Here is a 19,086-nt window from a genome sequence, read left to right as displayed (position 1 = left end):
CAGTAAAGTCACTCAAACATAACTGAGAGACAAATCAAGAATTCACCAGAATTAAACTTCAAATTGCCTGAGTTTATTTCTCTAGTTATCCCCACAGCCTTCTACCTGTTTTGTTCTGTCAGCTTTCTAAGGCTTCACTGACTCTTAGTTCTAAAATAGCAAGGATTTCTTAATGCTTTAAACACCCCAAAAAGCTGAAAGAACAATGGGCTTCAGCAACTGTTGACTTTTTAACCATACTTGCTTTCTTGTGTTCACATTCATGTGGGTGCATGCACGTGGAGGCAGGGGTCAACCTCAGGTGCTGTTTCTTAGGAGCTGTCATCTTGCTTTCTGAGACCAGGCCTTACTCTGGGACTTGAGGCTCAATGATTAGGCTAGGCTTATTGGCCAACAAGTACCAGGGATACTTCTGTCTCTGCCTCTACTCAGATTACAAGCACGGCACTGAACCTGACTTTCTATATGGGTACTTGACTCAGGTCAAGATTGTGTGATAAGCACTTTAATGACTAAGCTACCTCTCCAAACTTCCATATTTGCTTTCTTATTAATTCATATATGCACACTTTGGCTGGTTATATAAAAATAAGATTCTCTTCTTCATAAGTATACTAGCAACTACTTACTAAGAATAAGGACAGGGGGCTGGAGAGATGGCTCAGAGGTTAAGAGCACTGACTGCTCTTCCGGAGGTCCTGAGTTCAATTCCCAGCAACCACATGGTGGCTCACAACCATCTGTAATGAGATCTGACGCCCTCTTCTGGCCTGCAGACATACATGCAGGCAGAACATTGTATGCATAATAAATAAATAAATCTTTAAAAAAAAAGAATAAGGACAATCTTATAAAAACAAAGTACTGATTTCTGATCAATCCCCAAATATATGTAATAGACTCTGAATTCAAATAAATCTTCCTAAACTACCTCAAAATGTTTTTATTTTACTTTTAAGCCCAGGATCAGCTTCACACATTTTAAAAGCTATTATTCTCTTCAGTCTCTTTTACACTAGACCAGTTTTTGTTTTTTTACTTTTTATTGAACCTTTGTAAATTCCAAATCATACACACTAATCTCACTCATCTCCCTGTCCATCCATGTAGGCCCTAGCTCTTGCAACCTCCCCCCAAATAAAAAAGCAAAAACAAAAATAAAAATATAAAAATGCAAATTAAAGAAAACAAAAAAGAAATCTCACAATGGAAGCTGTGGTTTGTCACAGTGTGTTACACAGTATACCCTTTTGCCCAAAACAGCTTTACTTGCAAATGTTTGTTGCAACGAGTCACTGGTCTGGTTCGAGGCCTCTGGCTTCTGCTACAGCTACAACATCAATACAGGATCTGCTCTGGGACTCCTCTCAGATATCCTATTGTCCTGTGTCATAGAGGTCATGGAGATCTTGCAGCTTTGGTTCTGCAGGGCTGGCACCTCAACTTGCTCCAGCAGTTCTTAGATGGGGTGAATGTTGGGGTGGGACAACTCAAAGCGTTGGATCTGGGCCTGGATGGTAGCTGAGTTGGTCAGTCTGCCTGCTCTCCTATGCCTGAGCCACCAGGGCCAGTTTTCCTGTTTTGCTCAGATGAGGGGAGGGGCTAGCTCATCCATACTCCCACACTGCACAGGTGAGGGCTGCACTCACAACCTCTGGGCTTGCTCACTTGAGGCCAAGCCATCAGGGCCAGCTGTACTGTGCTGCCCAAGCAAGGTGAAGGGCCTGCTCTCCCAAATGCTGCAGACAAGGAGGGGCAGGGTCAGCTACCCCATGCTGCCCAGGCAAGGAGCAGGACCAGTGCTCCCAAGTACCACAACCAACGAGGAGGAGGGCTAGTTCTGCACAGCCCTCAGATATCAACATGGCCTTAGGCAGCAGTCCAAACTAGGATGTCGCATGGTCTTTAGTGGTGACATGGGTCACAGACACAGACCCAAACCCTTGCTGTTGTAGGGCTGTGGACCAAGACATGGCCCTCAGCAGCACAGGCTGGGACATCACCACGGCATCAGGCAGCTTCAGGCTGTTCTTCACTATCCTTGCATCTCCAGTTCTGCCTCTCTTCACAGTGCAAACTGTTCTGCTTCTCTTATCTCTCCACCGCGTTCTTGCTCATCATATTGGCAACTACCCACCTGGGGCTCATGGATGTAGGCAGGGGGCCTCTCTGGTGTCTCACACACACCCCCAGTGCCATGTAGCAGTGGGCAACGGCATCTCTGGTGTCTGCTGGCCAGGCTCTCCAGTGTCCCTCACCACCTTGCCCAGTGCTAGAACACCAGGCATGGTCTTGTGGCTCCCTTGGTGTCTCATTGCTTCAGGCACAGCATCAGTCCCAATGAGGGCCCCAAACATGGCCCTCGGTGTCTCTGCTTCCTTTCTGGTATTACTTCTGATGCAGCACCAGGATCTCTGGCATGGCCTTCAGTGTCTTGTTGCTTCCTGGGTCTCATTGCTTCCTTGATTATTATTGTCTTGTTATTTCCTCTGTCTCATTGCTTCTGACACAGCGATCCTGGATCCTGGCCGGGACCCTAGGTGTGGCCCCCCATGTCTTGTTGCTCCTCTGTGAAGGGGACTCCCACACAGTGGGGTCTCCCGGATTAGGCACAAACCACACCCAAACAACTGTTTTTACAGAGACCCTTTATTAAACAGGGAAGAAAAGTTACAGCGGCTGCTTTCTGACTTGCAGAAAAACAGCAGCAAATGACCTTGAAGGTGTAATTTTTAAGAAAAAGAGGGGAGCTCTGTGTTAGAATTGGCTAGGATGCAGTGTTAGAGGAAATAGAGGACAAGAGAGAGGGGGAAGTAACAGGGAAAAGGGGCGTGGATATTTGTTGGGGGTGGTGCTGATAACAAAGGACTGCGTCTGGATAGAGACAGACATGGCACATAGGCAAATGGCAGCTTTATAAAGGTAAAAAGGAAAACCCCATGTTAGGATGAGGTGTTTAATTTTAAATGGGCATGCTAATTATGTAATCCAATGGAGGCTTTGGATTACTAAACTTTGGTAGTCTGCCTTAGGAGGAAGAAAGGCCAAATAAAGGAACAGACCTTGGTGGCTAGCTTTAGGAATATAATTGGTTTTTAGCAAAGCAGAGAGAGGGAATGGGAGAAAAGAACAAGGCATGCCAGAGCCACATGCTCGAGTGGGCTAGTGTCCCTTCACTCTGTATCTCATTGCTTCGGTCTTAGCACCAGGACCCCAAAGGGGCCCTAGGCATGACCCTCGATGTCTTATCTCTTCCAGCACAGCACCGCAGCACCAGGACCCCATGGGGCCCTGGCTGTGCCCGTCTGCACACGGTACAAATACGATTAATTCGTCGATTCCTCGATGTCTTGTCTTTTACGATGCACAAGGGAGGTGCAGAATGGTAGCACAAGACGGCGGTACAGGACTACAGCACTGGGAACTCCCAGCTGTGTCCGTATGCCCTATGCATGGTACAAATAGTCTCATCGATTCCTCGATGTCTCTTTACGATGCACGACGGCGGTGGCGCACGGTGGCGCAGGATGGTAGCACAGGACGGCGGCGCACGTTAGCACAGGATGGTAGCAGAGAGGACGGCGGCGCACGGTGGCGCAAGATGGTAGCAGAGGATGGCGGCGCACGGTGGAGCAGGATGGTAGCGCAAGTCAGCAGCGCACGGTGGCACACGATGGTAGCACAGGACGGCGGTGCACCGTGGCGCAGGACGGTGGTGCAGGACCACAGCCCTGGGACACCCCATGGGGCCCAGGCTGTGCCCATATGCACATTATACAAATACAATTAGTCTCATCGATTCCTCAGTGTCTCATCTCTTACCACACAGGAGGGTGGGGCAGGATGGCAGCACTGGGACCCCATATGCCCATATGCACGTGGTACACATAAAGTCAAACAGGCCACATACATAAACATAAATTAAACAAACACCTGGCCTGTGGAAGCACCAGCAGAGAAGTGGGCATAATAAGTCTGAAGGAGAAGGAAGAGAGGTGGGAGTGTTAAACCAATGTCTGAAGAAATTATGGCTGGAAATTTCCTAAATTTATGAGAACTATAAACCAGACTCCAAAGCTCAATGAAGCACAGAGGGAATGAACATGAGGAAAACTACACTAAGCCATGAACAACACATACTGCTAAAACCCATGATAAGAATAGTATAATGCTGGGTGGTGGCGGTGACCACTTTTAATCCCAGCACTTGGGAGGCAGAAGCAGGCAGATCTCTCTGAGTTTGAGGCCAGCCTGGGCTACAGTTTCGTGACAGCAGGGCTGTTATACAAAGAAAACTGTTTCAGAAAACAAAACAAAACAAAACAAAAACAAAAAAAAGAAAAAGAAAGAAATGGGAAGGATATAAACCAGCCATGTACAGGTGAAGGAGTGACGAGAGATTTCTCGCTAGGAAGACAGAGGACGATGAGCGCTACACCTTACAGTGCTGGAAAAAACAATGCCAACGGAGAACTCAATTTCTACAAAGACATCTTTCAAACTGTAAATGAAGGGGGCGGAGGGAGATAGTGCAATTGGTAGAATGACCGTGACGTAAGTGTGAGGGCTTGAGTTCAGACCTACATTATAATGGAAGTAAATGCACATTCTTTAGGCCTAAGATCTGTGATAAATGGACACTCCTATTTGAGAAGGCCAGGCAAATACCATGACAGGTTCCTAATAATTCAGTTAAGAACCAGGCCTCAGTTCCTAGTTCTGCCTTTTGAAGCTGGACGGACATTTCTGAGGAAGCCACCAACAAAGGGCAATCAATCCCCATGCTCCTGACAACAAGTACAAGGGGAACTGCACATACCAGGCCCCAGCCAGCCTCCACCGTATCTCAAGGCAAAAGCCAAATAAAGACAAACCTGGGACTTGTCCGGATTTGCTCAAAAATGGTAAAATTATAGCCTTAGCCAATCCCTGTGAGCCCTAACCAATCAGAAATGTACTAATATGATTGCCACTCACATAAGCCAATCATAGACCTCACTGCCTTTACAATTCCTTTAGCTGTGTATGAAAGACCATGCAAGGTTCTCTCAGTGTTGCCATTTTTGTGTCAGAGGTGCGGCCCCAGCATGCTGGAACTCTTAACACTCTTGCTGATTGCATATGTGGATGGTGGTCTTTTGTGGGACTTCTCTAGGACCCTAAGACTATTCACACAAAGAGAACAAAGAGAAAGGGAAATGGCACAAATGGAAGCATGAGAATGAGACAACAAAAAGCAAGTGTCCTTCTTTGTATGAAGCACAGCTGAGTGTACTAATAAGACCTTAAACTGATATTGCAAACATTCTCCTAATCATTCAAAAGTGATGCAACAATTCATGAGGAAATCAATTAGACTCTTGAGATAAAAATGGCTGGAGGCTTGGACTATAAAACTATTAAATATTATGAATATGCCTAGGAAGGGTTTATAAAAATATGGGGAAATGTTTGTTAAAATGTTGAGTAAAAATGCAGTTTGTAAAGCACAAAAATGATTTTTTTCAATTGGTGAAAAAAATATTAGATAGATACTAGCCAATTCAAACTCTAGAGGGTTTTAATGATCCTGTCTTTCAATTGTCTATCTTCACTACAGCATTAACAAAGCTTGTAGTTAACTGTTGTAATCATAAGTGACTTTCACTCAAATTTATTTATTTTTAGTGGTGCTAAGGTTCAAAACTGGGGCATTATATATGTTAAGTAGGTCCTCTACCACCACATTACAACCTCTTATAACATTCCTTGTTTACCTTAAAAATGAATTTAAAAATACATAAACATTCAGAATTATATCAGGAAGATACTTTTTCTTTCCAAGTGAAAGAAAAATAGGTAAATAAGTTCTGGGAGCTTTTCTTTGTTTGTTTCTTTTATTTATATATTATTTTCAGGCAAATAATATAGCCTCAATCTTGCAATCCTCCTGCTTCCTGAGTGCTTGGATTATAGGCATATATCACTAAACTTGGTTCTGAAAGAATTATTTACCAACTGACTTATAAGAATAATCAAGTTATTTAGGCAAAAAGAAAATTCTCCTGCCTCCACCTCTCAGGTAACTGGGATTAAAGACAGGTAGCACCATGCTCAGCTCAAAGAATTGACTATTATGACAAACTGTAAAGAGAATCTCACACACACACACACACACACACACACACACACACAAACAATATAGTTTTATTCAGCCTAAGGAAAGAATTCTGATGGAACATGTATGAACCATGAAGATATTCTGGTGAGTGAAAGGACAGGTCTCCTGCATGATTTCTTTTAAACACAGTACCTAGAGTAAGTAAATTTCTATAGACAGTTGAGTTGGTCTTGTAGTTAAAAGCACTTGCTATGCAAGCTTGACAACCTGAGTATGGATCTTCCGAACCCACATGAAAAGCTGGACACAGTGGTACATGTCTAATCTCAGCACTCCTGCCAGGAGATGCCAGGTAGAGACAGGAGAATTCCTTTGAAGGCTGTGGGCCAGCTAACCTGGGCATGCAATGCAATGGTAAACAACAAATGCCCTACTTCACACTTAAGCTGTCCTTTACATCTGTGCCACGGCACGCACACATGCATCCTAACACTATACTACACTACACTACACCACACACACACACACACACACACACACACACACACACACACAAATATTTAAAAAGTAAAATACAATAAATGTTACAAGGGACTGAGGACAGGAAGCAAGGCAGAGTTACTGTTAACTATATATAAAGTTTCCTTTTTGGATGATAAATAGAAGCACTGGGAGGGATGGTAGCCATGGTCACTTAACACATGAATGTACTTAAGGCCACTTAACTACACAATTAAAAACTGTTAAAATGGTAAGGTTCAGGCTATGTATCCTTTTACTAGAATCTTTAAACTCAGTAAAAAAGTACTTTGGAGCTGGGCGGTGATGGCATACGCCTTTAATCCCAGCACTTGGGAGGCAGAGGCAGACGGATCTCTGCAAGTTTGAGGCCAGCCTGATCTACAGAGTGAGTTCCAAGACAGGCTCCAAAGCTACACAGAAAAAATACTGTCTTGAAAAACCAAAAGTACTTTGGAAGGTGCTTAAACTTTTTGTCTTGTTTCCAGCTCTCAATATCTGGTCATTTCTCATCTGGATCCAGACACCAGAAAAAATATTGGAAAATGGATATTTATATTTTTATTTTCTGAGACAAAGTATCATGTGGTTTAGGCTGCCTTTAAACATAGATTTTCCTGCCCAAGTCCTCTGAGTGCTAGGATTTCCAAGTATGTGCCATCATACTGACAAAAATTATTATTTTTCCAAAAAGAGGGTTTATGAAGCAAAATAAGCCAAACTCAGAAAGATAAATACTATGTTTTCTCTCAATATGGGACTAAAATATGTGTGTGTGTGTGTGTGTGTGTGTGTGTGTGTGTGTGTGTGAATAAAACCAGAAAGAGGATCATAACAGGGGAAGAATGACCTTAAGGGAAGGAGGAAAAGAGTAGTGGAATTCATGGGACAAGAAAGCAGAAGGAAGACATTGTTTAGGAAGAGAGAACGGGGTGGGGGTGGGGGGGTGAGGGGTAGGGGGATATGAGGGAGGACAGTGAGGCTGGGGGTAGGTAGGGCAGTGAATCAGAATAAATATAATGACACCTACGAAATACAATAGGGAAACCCATTACTTTGTATGCCAACTTAAGAAATTAATTTTTAAAAAGAGGATTTGCTATTTATAACAAAATAATAATGCATCATAGCTTATAATGGATATGTGGTAGGAAATGTAGGACGATATTGCAAAGGGTCGGTGAGGTTTGAAAGAATGGAAGCACACTACTGTAAATGAGAATATACTCAGAACTCTCAGAAGCTGTAATCAGGTACCAACTAGAGATGTCATTAGGTATCAACAAAGATAGAACTATTTAAGACATATTGTAGGATAAAATAGGTGACAACAAAGATGCAACTGAGAAAAAGTCATTACTTTCATTGGCCACAGAAGTGACTTCATAACCCCTCATCAGACTAATCTTATTATTTTAGATTACTTTGTCAGTTTTATAGTCATGTTATACTACTGTGTCTATTTCCCCTACTAAGTCCCAGGCTCTTTTAGGACAAGACCGTTAGCATTAACTTTTAAGTTTTTCACTGTTCAATGGAGTAGACACTCAATAATCAATTACTGGGTAAATATAGAATAAATGAACATACGTTTTGCTTTTTCTTCTCCTGAACCAACGCTACATAGCGTAATGCAATCTTCGTGAGAGTTGTGGCAAGGGAGGCAGCAACAAAGAAATCTCCATCCAGGAGGAACCCTCTCAGGGGCGGTCTGCAAAGGAATCAGCGAACATGAAGCCCAACAAACCCTTGAACAGCACACAGCTTTTGCATAAATGGGTCAGACACTTCCTGTTTCTCTTCGGTGGTAAGGATGTCATTAAAATTCCTCATTAATTCTCAAAATGAAAAAGAATATCTAACTAACACTTTTCTCAAATAAGTCAACAGTCCAAAGAACAGAAGGAAAAGGGAACTAATAAGCTACTTCCAAGTGCCAGTTTATCTACCAGTTCACAGGGTTGCTTACAGGGCTCTCTCTTTAGGTCTAAATTCCTCTTCTTGAAGATGGAGATAGTACACTCTCTCTCAAAGGGTTGCTGTCAAGACTATAAGACAAACTACTTAGCCTGGTTTCTAGCACATAAGACATATTCAATAACATTGTATCCATCATTTTCCCCACCTTATAGATACAGCAGAATAAAGAGGAAAAAAATCCCAATGTAACTTTATCTGTTAGAAATGGATGGTTGGAACTGGGACTATAGCTCCAGTGGCAGAGCACTAATCCAGCATGTGAGCAGCTCTGGGTTTTATTTCAAGAGAGAAATGTACAATTAAATAAAAAGAAAAAGGAAAAACTTCAAAATATCTTTCTGAAACTGACAAGCAACCAAACTTAAACATCAACATAGTATTTCCTATGTGAACAAAGTTTTTGTTTGTTTTCTCGAGTAGGGTTTCCCTGTGTAGCCAGTGAACTCGATCTGTAGACCAAGCTGGCCTCGAACTCAGAGATCTGCCTGCCTCTGTCTCCCAAGTGCTGGGACTAAAGGTGTGTGCCACCACTGCCCAGCTGTAAAGTAAGGTTTTTTGTTTTTGGTCTTTTGGGATAGGGTTTCTCTGTGTAGCTCTGGAGCCTGTCCTGGAACTTGCTTTGTACACTAGTCTGGCCTTGAATTCTCTGAGATCTGTGTGCCTCTGCCTCCACCTCCAGTGTGTTGGGATTAAAGCTGTGCACCAACCACTGTCTGGCTGTAAGTGTTTTTGTTTGTTTGTTTGTTTTTAAGGATTACTTGTTTATTTAAAGGTTTGTGTTTTTTTTTTTAATTTTATATACTGCCCACTGTTCCCCCTCCCCCCACCTCTCCCCACACTCCCCTCTCCCCCTCCTCATAGGGGGTAAGGCCTCCCTTGGTATTCAACATAGGCTGGCATACCAAGTCGGGACAGACTCAAGCCCCATCCCCTGCATCAAGGCTGAGTAAGGCATGGCACCATAGGGAATGGGCTCTAAAAAGCCAGTTCATATACTCGGGATGAGTCCTGGTCTGATTGCCAGGGGACTCACAAACAGATCAAGCTACAGATCTGTCACCCTCATTCAAGGGGTCTAGTGAATGGAACTAGAAAAAAATTATCCTGAGTGAGGTAACCCAGACCCAGAAAGACACACATAGTATGTACTCACTCATAAGTGAATATTGGATGCAAAGCAAAGGATAAACAGGCTACAACCCATAAACCCAGAGAAGCCAGGTAAAGAGGAGGACCCTGAGAGGATCGCCCCAGGAAGGGGAAAGGACTAAGATCTCCTGGGAGGGAGGAGTAGAGAGGAAGAGATGAGGGATAGGAACATGAGGGCTTGAGATGGCCAAGTTTGGGGAGGGACAGAGAGGGAGAACAATGAAAGAGATATCTTGACAGAGGGAGCCATTATGAGGTTAGGAAGAAATCTGGTGCTAGGGAAATCCCCAGGAACCCACAAGGATGTCCCCAGCTAAGACTCATAGCAATGATGGAGAGGGTGCTTGAGCTAGCCTTCCCCTGTACTCAGATCGGTGACTACCCTAGTTGTCATCATAGAACCTATATCCAGCAACTGATGGAAGTAGATGCAGTGATCCATAGCCAAGCATTGGGCTGAACTCCTGGAGTTCAGTTGAAGAGAGAGGAGGGACTATAAGAGCAAGTGGGGACAAGATCATGATGGGAAACACCACAGAGACGACTGACCCAAGCTAGTGGGAGCCCATGGACTCTGGACTGATGGCTGGGGAGCCTGTAAAGTAAGTTTTAATAGAACATTTACTTCACTGCAAACAACAGGAACAAAGGACTAAAATCAAGAGACAATTCACAGGGAAACCTTACAAACATACTTTCTTAAGAACCTTAAAGGGCAAACACTTTGACTTAAGCATCAAAACCTAACAAGAGAAAGAAAGCACATGAATGCTTTATCCCCAAGAGTAACAGTACAGCAGTTGAGTAGACAAAGCATGGACCTGTTACCTGTCTTCTTCTTTCTTGGTAGGTCTAGAGCTGCTGAGGGCACTCTGGGTTGCATAGGTACCCATCTCTGTAACCAATTTCTGAACTGGCCCAACAGTTATTTCCTCTTCCGGTTTTAACTCGCCAGCTTCTTTCTTTATTTCTGACTCTACAATTGGGATCTAAAAGCCAAATGAACACTTGAATTTAATAACATCACAGTAGAGTTACATTGAGATAGTCAATCAACTTTATACAGAAGGCATTCTGAGGGATTTTGGAACATGGCATTCTGCTCTCCATTTTCTTTCCTTCCTAGGATAATGTAGCAGGAAGAACACAAGCTTTGAGCTGGTGATTCTCATCTGAATTCCCATACCACCACTTATAATTTGTATGACGCCGAGTAACATAATGAAATAATTTTGAATGTCACTTGTTGATCTGTTAAGGGGGTATCCTAATTCTTTCTAAACAATTCCTTAACAGAAAAATGCATATGACAGTGTCTAGCAAAACAGATGTGCAGTAGGCCTCATTCCTCCTCATTTCTGCCCTGAAATATGAACCTAAACACTTATTCTTCTAAAATAAAAAGTATAAATAACATCACCAACCACCTTTTTAGCTGATCAAAGGGCTATAATACAGCTTGTCTTTTTTGTTAACATTTTACCTTAAATTTATCATGTATGTAAGAACTCTAAGAGTCTTTAATTATAACTTATTTTAGTTTAGAGATGAAAAAACAGTCCAGGCAGTTAAACTTAAAATGAAGGTCTCAGAGCTAATTATTAACAGTAATTAACAGAGAACCCAAATCTTTTGACAAAGTAGTCTATTGTTTTTTGTACTCATGAATTTGTTTTGGTGAAGGAATGTTCCAATACTAGTACACAAACAGTCTAAAGTTAGCCTTGCTCTGAAATATACTTTCCAAACACAGCAGCAATAGCAGAATTTACCAGCTACTATGAGGCACGGTGGTGCACATCTTTAATCCCAACACCCAAGAGGCAGAGGTAGGTAGATCAGTAAACCTTTCGGTTCAAACCCAGCCTACTCTATTTAGTGAGTTTCAGGCCAGCCAGGGCTACAAAGTCAGACTTTGTCTCAAGAAAAGAAGAAGAAAAAAAAAAAAAAGGAAAAGAATTTTATTAGCTGCACAGAACATTCTGTTCAAACAAAATCTCACCCAAAGGTAAATAAACAATTTGAACAGGTTTTATGTTTATCATGGTGGCTGGGGGCACTATTAGTTTTCCACAGCCCCTGAGGCTTATTTATCTGGATAATTAAAATAAAAATTTCAGTGTTCTTTAGCCCAAACACTACAAAAACATAAAAGTGAACGATCACATGAATATCAACTGCTGTTTTTCTTTCTGCTTGTGCTAGGCATTGAACCAGGCATGTACTCAATCACTAAGCTGCTAGTCCAGCAGAGTTTTCTAAAGCACAAACCACCACACAAAGCAGAGTTTAAACACATACCTCCCCAAGGGACCTGCGGACCTCAGTCATCACACTCTGAATGTCTTCCTTTGTACTACAGTATTCTCCCAGGATCCACAATGCTCCTCGATAAATCCTAGAAGAATAGAAAATCTAGGGGTTGGAGAGATGGCTCAACAGTTAAGAGCACTGGCTACTCTTCCAAAGGACCTAGGTTCAATTTCCAGCACCCACATGGCAGCTCACAGCTGTCTGTAACTCCTGTTCCAGGAGATCCAATGCCCTCATACAGACATGCATGCAGGAAAAACACCAAGGTACATAAAATAAAAATAAATAATTAAAAAAAAATATATATATAAGATCCAAAATAAAGATCTGGGAACAAACCTTGATGCAGAAATGTTTCTCTGTGAATTTAGGCTAATACAAGAAAACAGGACTTTGTATTCTGGAGGAGGAGGAGTTTTAGAAAGACTGTGATAAATAGGAAGCTTTGTTTTTCTCCAGAAATCACAGAAAAAATAGCTATTTTCATTCACTGTCATTAGATACATCCTATATTCAGTGAGTCACGCAGTAAAAATTAAATACCAAAATGTTTCCCACAGCATTAATTTAGGGAACAGATAAAATAAACTTGGCTTAAATGAATGGAAACACATGAACTATGAACCAAAGGCTGATGGGCCCCCAGCTGGATCAGGCCCTCTGAATAGGTGTGACAGTTGATTGGCTTGATCAGTTTGGGAGGCAACTAGGCAGTGGGACCAAGTCCTGTGCTCATTGCATGAGTTGGCTGTTTGAAACCTAGAGCTTATGCAGGGACACTTGGCTCAGTCTGGGAGGAAGGGACTGGACCTGCCTGGACTGAGCCTACCAGGTTGATCGCAGTTCTCGGGGGAGGATTTGCCCTGGAGGAGGTGGGAATGGGAGATGGGCTGGGGTTAATGGGGAGGGGATGGAAGAAGGGAGAATAGGGGAACCCGTGGCTGATATGTAGAACTGAATGGTATTGTAAAATAAAATAAATTAAATTAAAAAAAAAAAACTTGGCTTTAACACTTTCTACTGTAAGAACTATATTATTTGAATACAGTTTTAAATTCATTACACTTTTTATCTGGAGTCACTTCAAGAGACAAAGTGCTGAGCAGAATGATGAGAGGAACTTGGGGTGGGGTCAGCTCACTGGCACCATGCTTACCTCAGATGCACAGGGGCTGGATTTGATCCCCAGCATAAAAAAGAAAGCAAACAATGACAGCCAGTTGTGGTAGGCACTCAGGAGGCTGAAGCAGGAGGCCAGTCTAGGCTACTCAGAAGTGCCCTGTCTCAAGAACAAAACAACTCCCCTATCCTAGAATGTTAACAAAGACAGCAATAATTTTCCATTTTAAAATGTTAAACTGGATAAAAGTTTAGCCATCCTTTTTTTTCTACATTTAAACTGAATTTATTCAGAAAAATAAAATCAATCACGGAAACCAAAGCTCCAGAAGATTATAGCTATCAAAAGCAAAGCTTTGGTATAATTTTTTTTCTCAAAAATGGGACAAATCTTATTTACTTTCATACATATAAACACACATTGTACATAATATGTGTATGGTATGTGTGCATATGTATGTATGTCAGTATATATCTTAGTCATTTTCACATTACTGAACCAATCTTGCACTGGTCTCAACCTATCTAAGTAGACATACTATAAATCTCTTGCAGTTTATCCATTTAATGCAGTAAGAAGCAAAATTTGTACTCAACAACCCTTTCTCATTAACAAAGGCTATCTGAATCTAACATACTATCAAGATTCAGGATGTGGTTTCAATCCTTTTTCAACAAATGCTACGGTGACATAAATAATAGTAATCCAAAAAATGATTTTAAGTAGTCCACTTCAAAACTATGCTTTTTGAAAAAAAAAAAAATGCTTCTTGGTCATTCTGGGATTCACAATGTTTTAGATGTAATTAGAATATAGAAGCCTAGCTAAAGTCGGGCAGTGGTGGCACACACCTTTAATCCCAGCACTTGGGAGGCAGAGGCAGGTAATTCTCAGTGAGTTTGAGGACAGCCTTGTCTACAAAGAGTTTCAGGACAGCCAGGACACAGAGAAACGCTGTCTCAAAAAACCAAGAAGAGGAAAAGGAAAAACAATCCTATACATTTTAATGAAAGCGGGGTGTGGCGCAGCTTAATCCAGCACTCGGAGCAGAGCAGCGAATTCTGTGATTGAGCAACTGGTAAATGAGCTCCAGAAAGCAAAACAAAAAATGTCTCAAAAAACAAAAAACAAAAAACAAAACAAAACAAAAAAACATTTTGAATTGAGAACAATGGTGGAAGATGTTGTACATAATGTGTCTTATTATCTATTTTATTTTCCACCAACTGACTCAAAATGCTCAACTTTACACGTCTGTGTATTTTAAACTTACTTGACAGACTTAATAGCATGGAAGACTTCAAGCATCTTTTCAACAATCAGCATTCTCAGGTTGTCAAAGCGCTGAATGGCTTCACGAACAAACTCCAAGACATCAGCAGCTGCGGCTTCATTACTGTCACTGAGAAACTCCATTAGCTAACAGAAAAAAGAAATGGGACAAATAGTTACACAGTTTTGAAATTATCTAAAGCCAGAAATAAATTAATGAACAAAGAATAAAAGTATCAATAGCCCTGTGTGCAGCAAAGTTTTTGATGAAGATTAAGACAAAGAAATCTGAGTTCTTACCCTAGTTAGAGAGGAATACACATAAAAATTTGAAATGTACAGTAAGATTTTTGTTATCTCGGACAGTTGCAATCACTGGAGATAAGATGTAAAATAACTCAAAAACAAAAACAGAGACAGGAGAGATGGCTCAGCAGTTAAGAGCACTGGCTGCTCTTCCAGAGGTCCTGAGTTCAACTCCCAGCAACCACATGGTGGCTCACAAACACCTGTAATGAGATCTGGTGCACTCTTTTGGTCTGCAGGCAGACTGATACAGGCAGAACACTATATACATAATAAAAAAAGAAAAAAATCTAAAAAAATAAACAAATAAAAACATCTTGAGAATCTTCCAATTAAGATGATAAGAATTACATACCACAGGGATAACATTTGCAGCCATATCTGGAAATCGGACAGAGCAGGAATGCAGGGTTCGCACAAGGAGTTGTCGGTATTTGTCAGTGTCTTCATGCTCAGACACATTATTTGTTTTAATTACTTCCTTCTTCAAGACAATAACCAACTATGGGGGGAAAAAGTAAAACCAAGTGAGAATTACATATGTTTGGACCACTTATAAATAGTGTCACCAATGTTCTATTTTACCTCTTCAACATTCCTAGAAGAGACAAGATCCAGTGCTAACTGCAGGGTTTTCTTACGCACTTCTAAGTCTGGTGTACTCAGTACTCTTAAGATGTCCATGACCAGATCCTGAAAAAGAACAAAAACTATAGAGTGACACCAGTCTTTTTCTTCAGAAGAACAACATCCTAATTACACCAGGGTACTTTTCACCCCTCATCACCCCAATCCTCTGACTAATAATGAAATTACGAGAGTTGGAAGAAGTAGATCTTCTGGGTCTCCTAGTGTAATGAGACATCAAGGATAACATCATATATGATGTAGCCAAGCTGACAATGTATTCTTTGACTCTATCAAGTTTTAGGTCCAACTTGTTTCATGGAAAATACAAAAGTCAGAGGAATAAGTTAAGTGACTTTACAGCAAAAAAACCCAGCCATATCCCAGAGGAAGAACATTTTACAAAAAAAGCTAGTTTAGTTAATATTCAACAAATCAATGTCATGTAAAAATCTAAAAGGAGGGGCTGGAGAGATGGCTCAGTGGTTAAGAGCACTGTATGCTCTTCCAGAGGTCCTGAGTTCAGTTCCCAGCATCCACATGGTGGCTCACAACCATCCATAATTTGATCCGGTGCCCTCTTCTGGCCTGTAAGCATTCATGTAGACAGAATACTGTAAACATAATAAATAAATAAATATTTTTTAAAAAAATCTAAAAGAAGATGGTAATATAAGAGTTACATCTCAGTTACACAAAATTTACACTGCCAGGCTTCAAGTTCTAGGTTAGGTTACCTACAGTGGCAAGGCTTGGGGATAATCTAAATATAAAGGATAACAACACTTACCTGGAGGACTCGTTCATGAGCAGGATGCTCTTTTAATTCTACCAATCGGTCCAGAACTATGAGCTTTACATTGTTATCACTCTCCTTAATAATTAAATCAATGTAACACTGAGCAGCAGCCTATAGAAAAAAGAAATTCATTCTGAAAATTCAAACATTGTGAAAATAAGAACTGCCCCTCACTGGGCAGTGGTGGCTTATACCTTGAATCCCAGCACTTGGGGGGCAGAGCCAAGCAAATCTCTGTGAGTTTGAGGCTAGCCTGATCTACACAGCGAGATCCAGAATAGGCACCAAAACAACACAGAGAAACCCTGTCTCAGGGGAAAAAAAAAAAAAAGAACTGCTCCTCCCCACAAGCCACTAAGAAGCTAACACTCAGTAGCCTTTGCACTGACATTTATGCATTTTATTTAGAGGAATGTGCATGTTTGGCCCCTAATTATAGCAAGTCTCAGTGTTACTCTAGACTACAAGGCATTGGAAAGATTACAAAGTGAAGGATGGAAAGGAGCGCCACAAGTAGAAATACTTATGGGCTAGAACCAAGGAAACAGTAGAAGAGGATAGCAAGTCTGAGTATTAAATATCTTTCACATCAGGGATAAAATATAATACATCTTTGTATCTTTATTACAGTGATAAAAAGCTAGAATATAAATAAAACCCAAGCTATGAAATATTTTAGCATATATTTAAAACTATTTAGGAAGTAGTGCTGGTGACTGAACCCAGGTCCTTGAACACCCCAATCAAGAGCTTTAGCAACTGGGCTACATCCCTAGTGCCCTATTATCATTTTTACATAAGACTTTTAAAGGTGCAATGGTTTATAGAATGAACAAGTCTAAAATCAAAGAAAAAAGTAGCCAATCTAGAAAAGGTCTCAATAGTCAAAGCTGGAACAACTTGGACAAAATAGATAATGATCACAGTGGATGATGATCTATAGAATAAATATTCATACTGATAGAAATGAAAAAGGAAAAGGAAAGTCAGCACTTCCTTACACAGGAATGCCATAGTAACTGTACAATGAAGCACTACAAAATCACCCTTAGACTATTTAGTAATAAATATTCCTGAGGAAAATCCACTTATTGGTATAAAATTAGTGGATACAAATCTGAGGGGTGACAGGGGGTCAACAGTCTCAAAGTACCTCGAATATATTTTAACTACAATGAGAAAAATCAGAACAATGGAGAAGTCAGGGAACCAGCACTTGATCTAACTGATTATGAGTAAGGTATACAGACGTCAGTACTAAGAACATTTACAATGGAAGATCAGTTCTGTGGTACTCTTCTCCAAACGCCTAATTGCAGTGATTATGAGAAAACAGGAGATAAACACAAGTTCTGGAACCTCTTATAAACAAACTGGTATTCTTTATGAAGGCATGAAAAATAAGGAAAGTCGAAGAACCCTTACAGGTTAGAGGAGACTCAGACAGACAACAAAATAAGCTGTGGGATCCTAGAGTGGATCATGAAACAGAAAGGGGCATTAATGGAAAAACTAGAGAAATTTGAACAAAATTTATTTAGTTTATTTGACAATACTATTTCAATGTTAATTTAGTTTTGGTAATTATATGATGATTACATGAACATTCTAGGATGCTAGAAGAAGAATGTATGGGAACTCTGTCCTATTTCTGTGACTTCCCTATAAGTTTAAAATGATTTCTAAATAAAAAGTGCTTTAAGTATTAATGGGTCAAACAGTAAATTCAACAATTCAACAGCTGGCTTTCCAGAATAATTATTCTCTGCTCATATTAGGTTTTGACAAAGTCTTGATGGAATGAACAAAAGAAAAGAAATGCAGTATTCTATTACTGAAGATCCCCAATAAAATTGTTTATAAGACATCATTATAGATCCAGTTTTTAACATAATTATGAAGAGAGATCTTAAAACATCAGTATAATTCTCTAGAAACTAGATACTGTTTTGTAGTGGTTTCAAAGAAAATGGTCCCCAAAGGAAGTGGCTATTATGAGCTGGTAGCTTTGTTGGAATAGGTGTGGCCTTGTTAGAGGAAGTGTGTCACTGTGGGGGTGGGCTTTGAGGTCTCATTTACTTAAGCTATGCTCAGTGTGACACTCAGACTACTTCCTGTTGCCTGGGGGTCAAAACATAGGACTCTCAGTTCCTTCTCCAGCACCGTATCTACCTGCATGCTACCATGTTGCTCCAAGATGATAATGGACTAAACCTCTAAAAATGTAAACCACCCCAATTAAATGTTTTTCCTTTATAAGAGTTGCCATGGTCATGGTGTCTCTTCACAGCAATAGAAACCCTAAGACACTATTATTTTCCACCTCTCTCTTTTTACATACATGTGTGAAACAGGAAGAAAAGGCTGAATTATTTAAGGAGGCAAATCATCTTACAAAATCTGTATTCTTCTCTACCACATGTGTCCAGCCTTTGGCCCAATAGCCAAGGGCAGCTGTGAATGTAGCCCAGCACAAAACTGTTCTTACTTAAAGCAGTGTGTGTATGTGTGTGTGTGTGTGTGTTGGGGGTATTGATTCCCACCCCCCCCCCCCCCCCCCCCTTTAACTCAGTTGTGTGGTTCTCAAGCAGGAACTTTGTAGATGATGTGGTAACGATGTCAAAGGTTGAACATATGGGCATCAGTGTATCAAGCAGTGTCATTAAATCATGAGGGATAAGACAGGATGTCTAGCATCTAATCCCCCAAGTACCTTTATTGCAGTTGGTGCACTTGACAGTGTTACCAATGTCCCAGCAGCTTCATATTTTACAGCAGGACTAGATGACTGCAGTAAGTTATAGATACAGCGAATGAAACGGGCCCTTTCTGATGGATTAGCATGACAGACCTAAGAAAACAAAACATTGAGGCTTCAGTTGTCTTCAAGGACACTATATA

At 40.9% G+C, this 19,086-nt stretch overlaps 1 protein-coding gene across 1 annotated transcript in view; it reads right to left on the bottom strand.

Annotated features, from left to right (window-relative positions):
• The window catches only part of Copb1 (COPI coat complex subunit beta 1), a 42,428-nt gene that overhangs the window by 8,455 nt on the left and 14,887 nt on the right, over positions 1 to 19,086 (bottom strand). The window contains exons 7-14 of the mRNA XM_037211333.1: positions 18,899 to 19,036; positions 16,177 to 16,296; positions 15,345 to 15,452; positions 15,115 to 15,261; positions 14,455 to 14,600; positions 12,050 to 12,146; positions 10,577 to 10,737; positions 8,210 to 8,330 (exon numbers count right to left, since the gene is read on the bottom strand). Coding sequence (XP_037067228.1) covers positions 8,210 to 8,330; positions 10,577 to 10,737; positions 12,050 to 12,146; positions 14,455 to 14,600; positions 15,115 to 15,261; positions 15,345 to 15,452; positions 16,177 to 16,296; positions 18,899 to 19,036 — 1,038 coding nt within the window. The remainder of the gene's footprint in view (positions 1 to 8,209; positions 8,331 to 10,576; positions 10,738 to 12,049; positions 12,147 to 14,454; positions 14,601 to 15,114; positions 15,262 to 15,344; positions 15,453 to 16,176; positions 16,297 to 18,898; positions 19,037 to 19,086) is intronic.

The sequence above is a fragment of the Peromyscus leucopus genome, chromosome 1 (genome assembly GCF_004664715.2).
Source record: "Peromyscus leucopus breed LL Stock chromosome 1, UCI_PerLeu_2.1, whole genome shotgun sequence".
Lineage (NCBI taxonomy): Eukaryota > Metazoa > Chordata > Mammalia > Rodentia > Cricetidae > Peromyscus > Peromyscus leucopus.
Note: the sequence above shows the minus strand (reverse complement) of the source record. Positions and strands in the feature narration are given on the sequence as shown.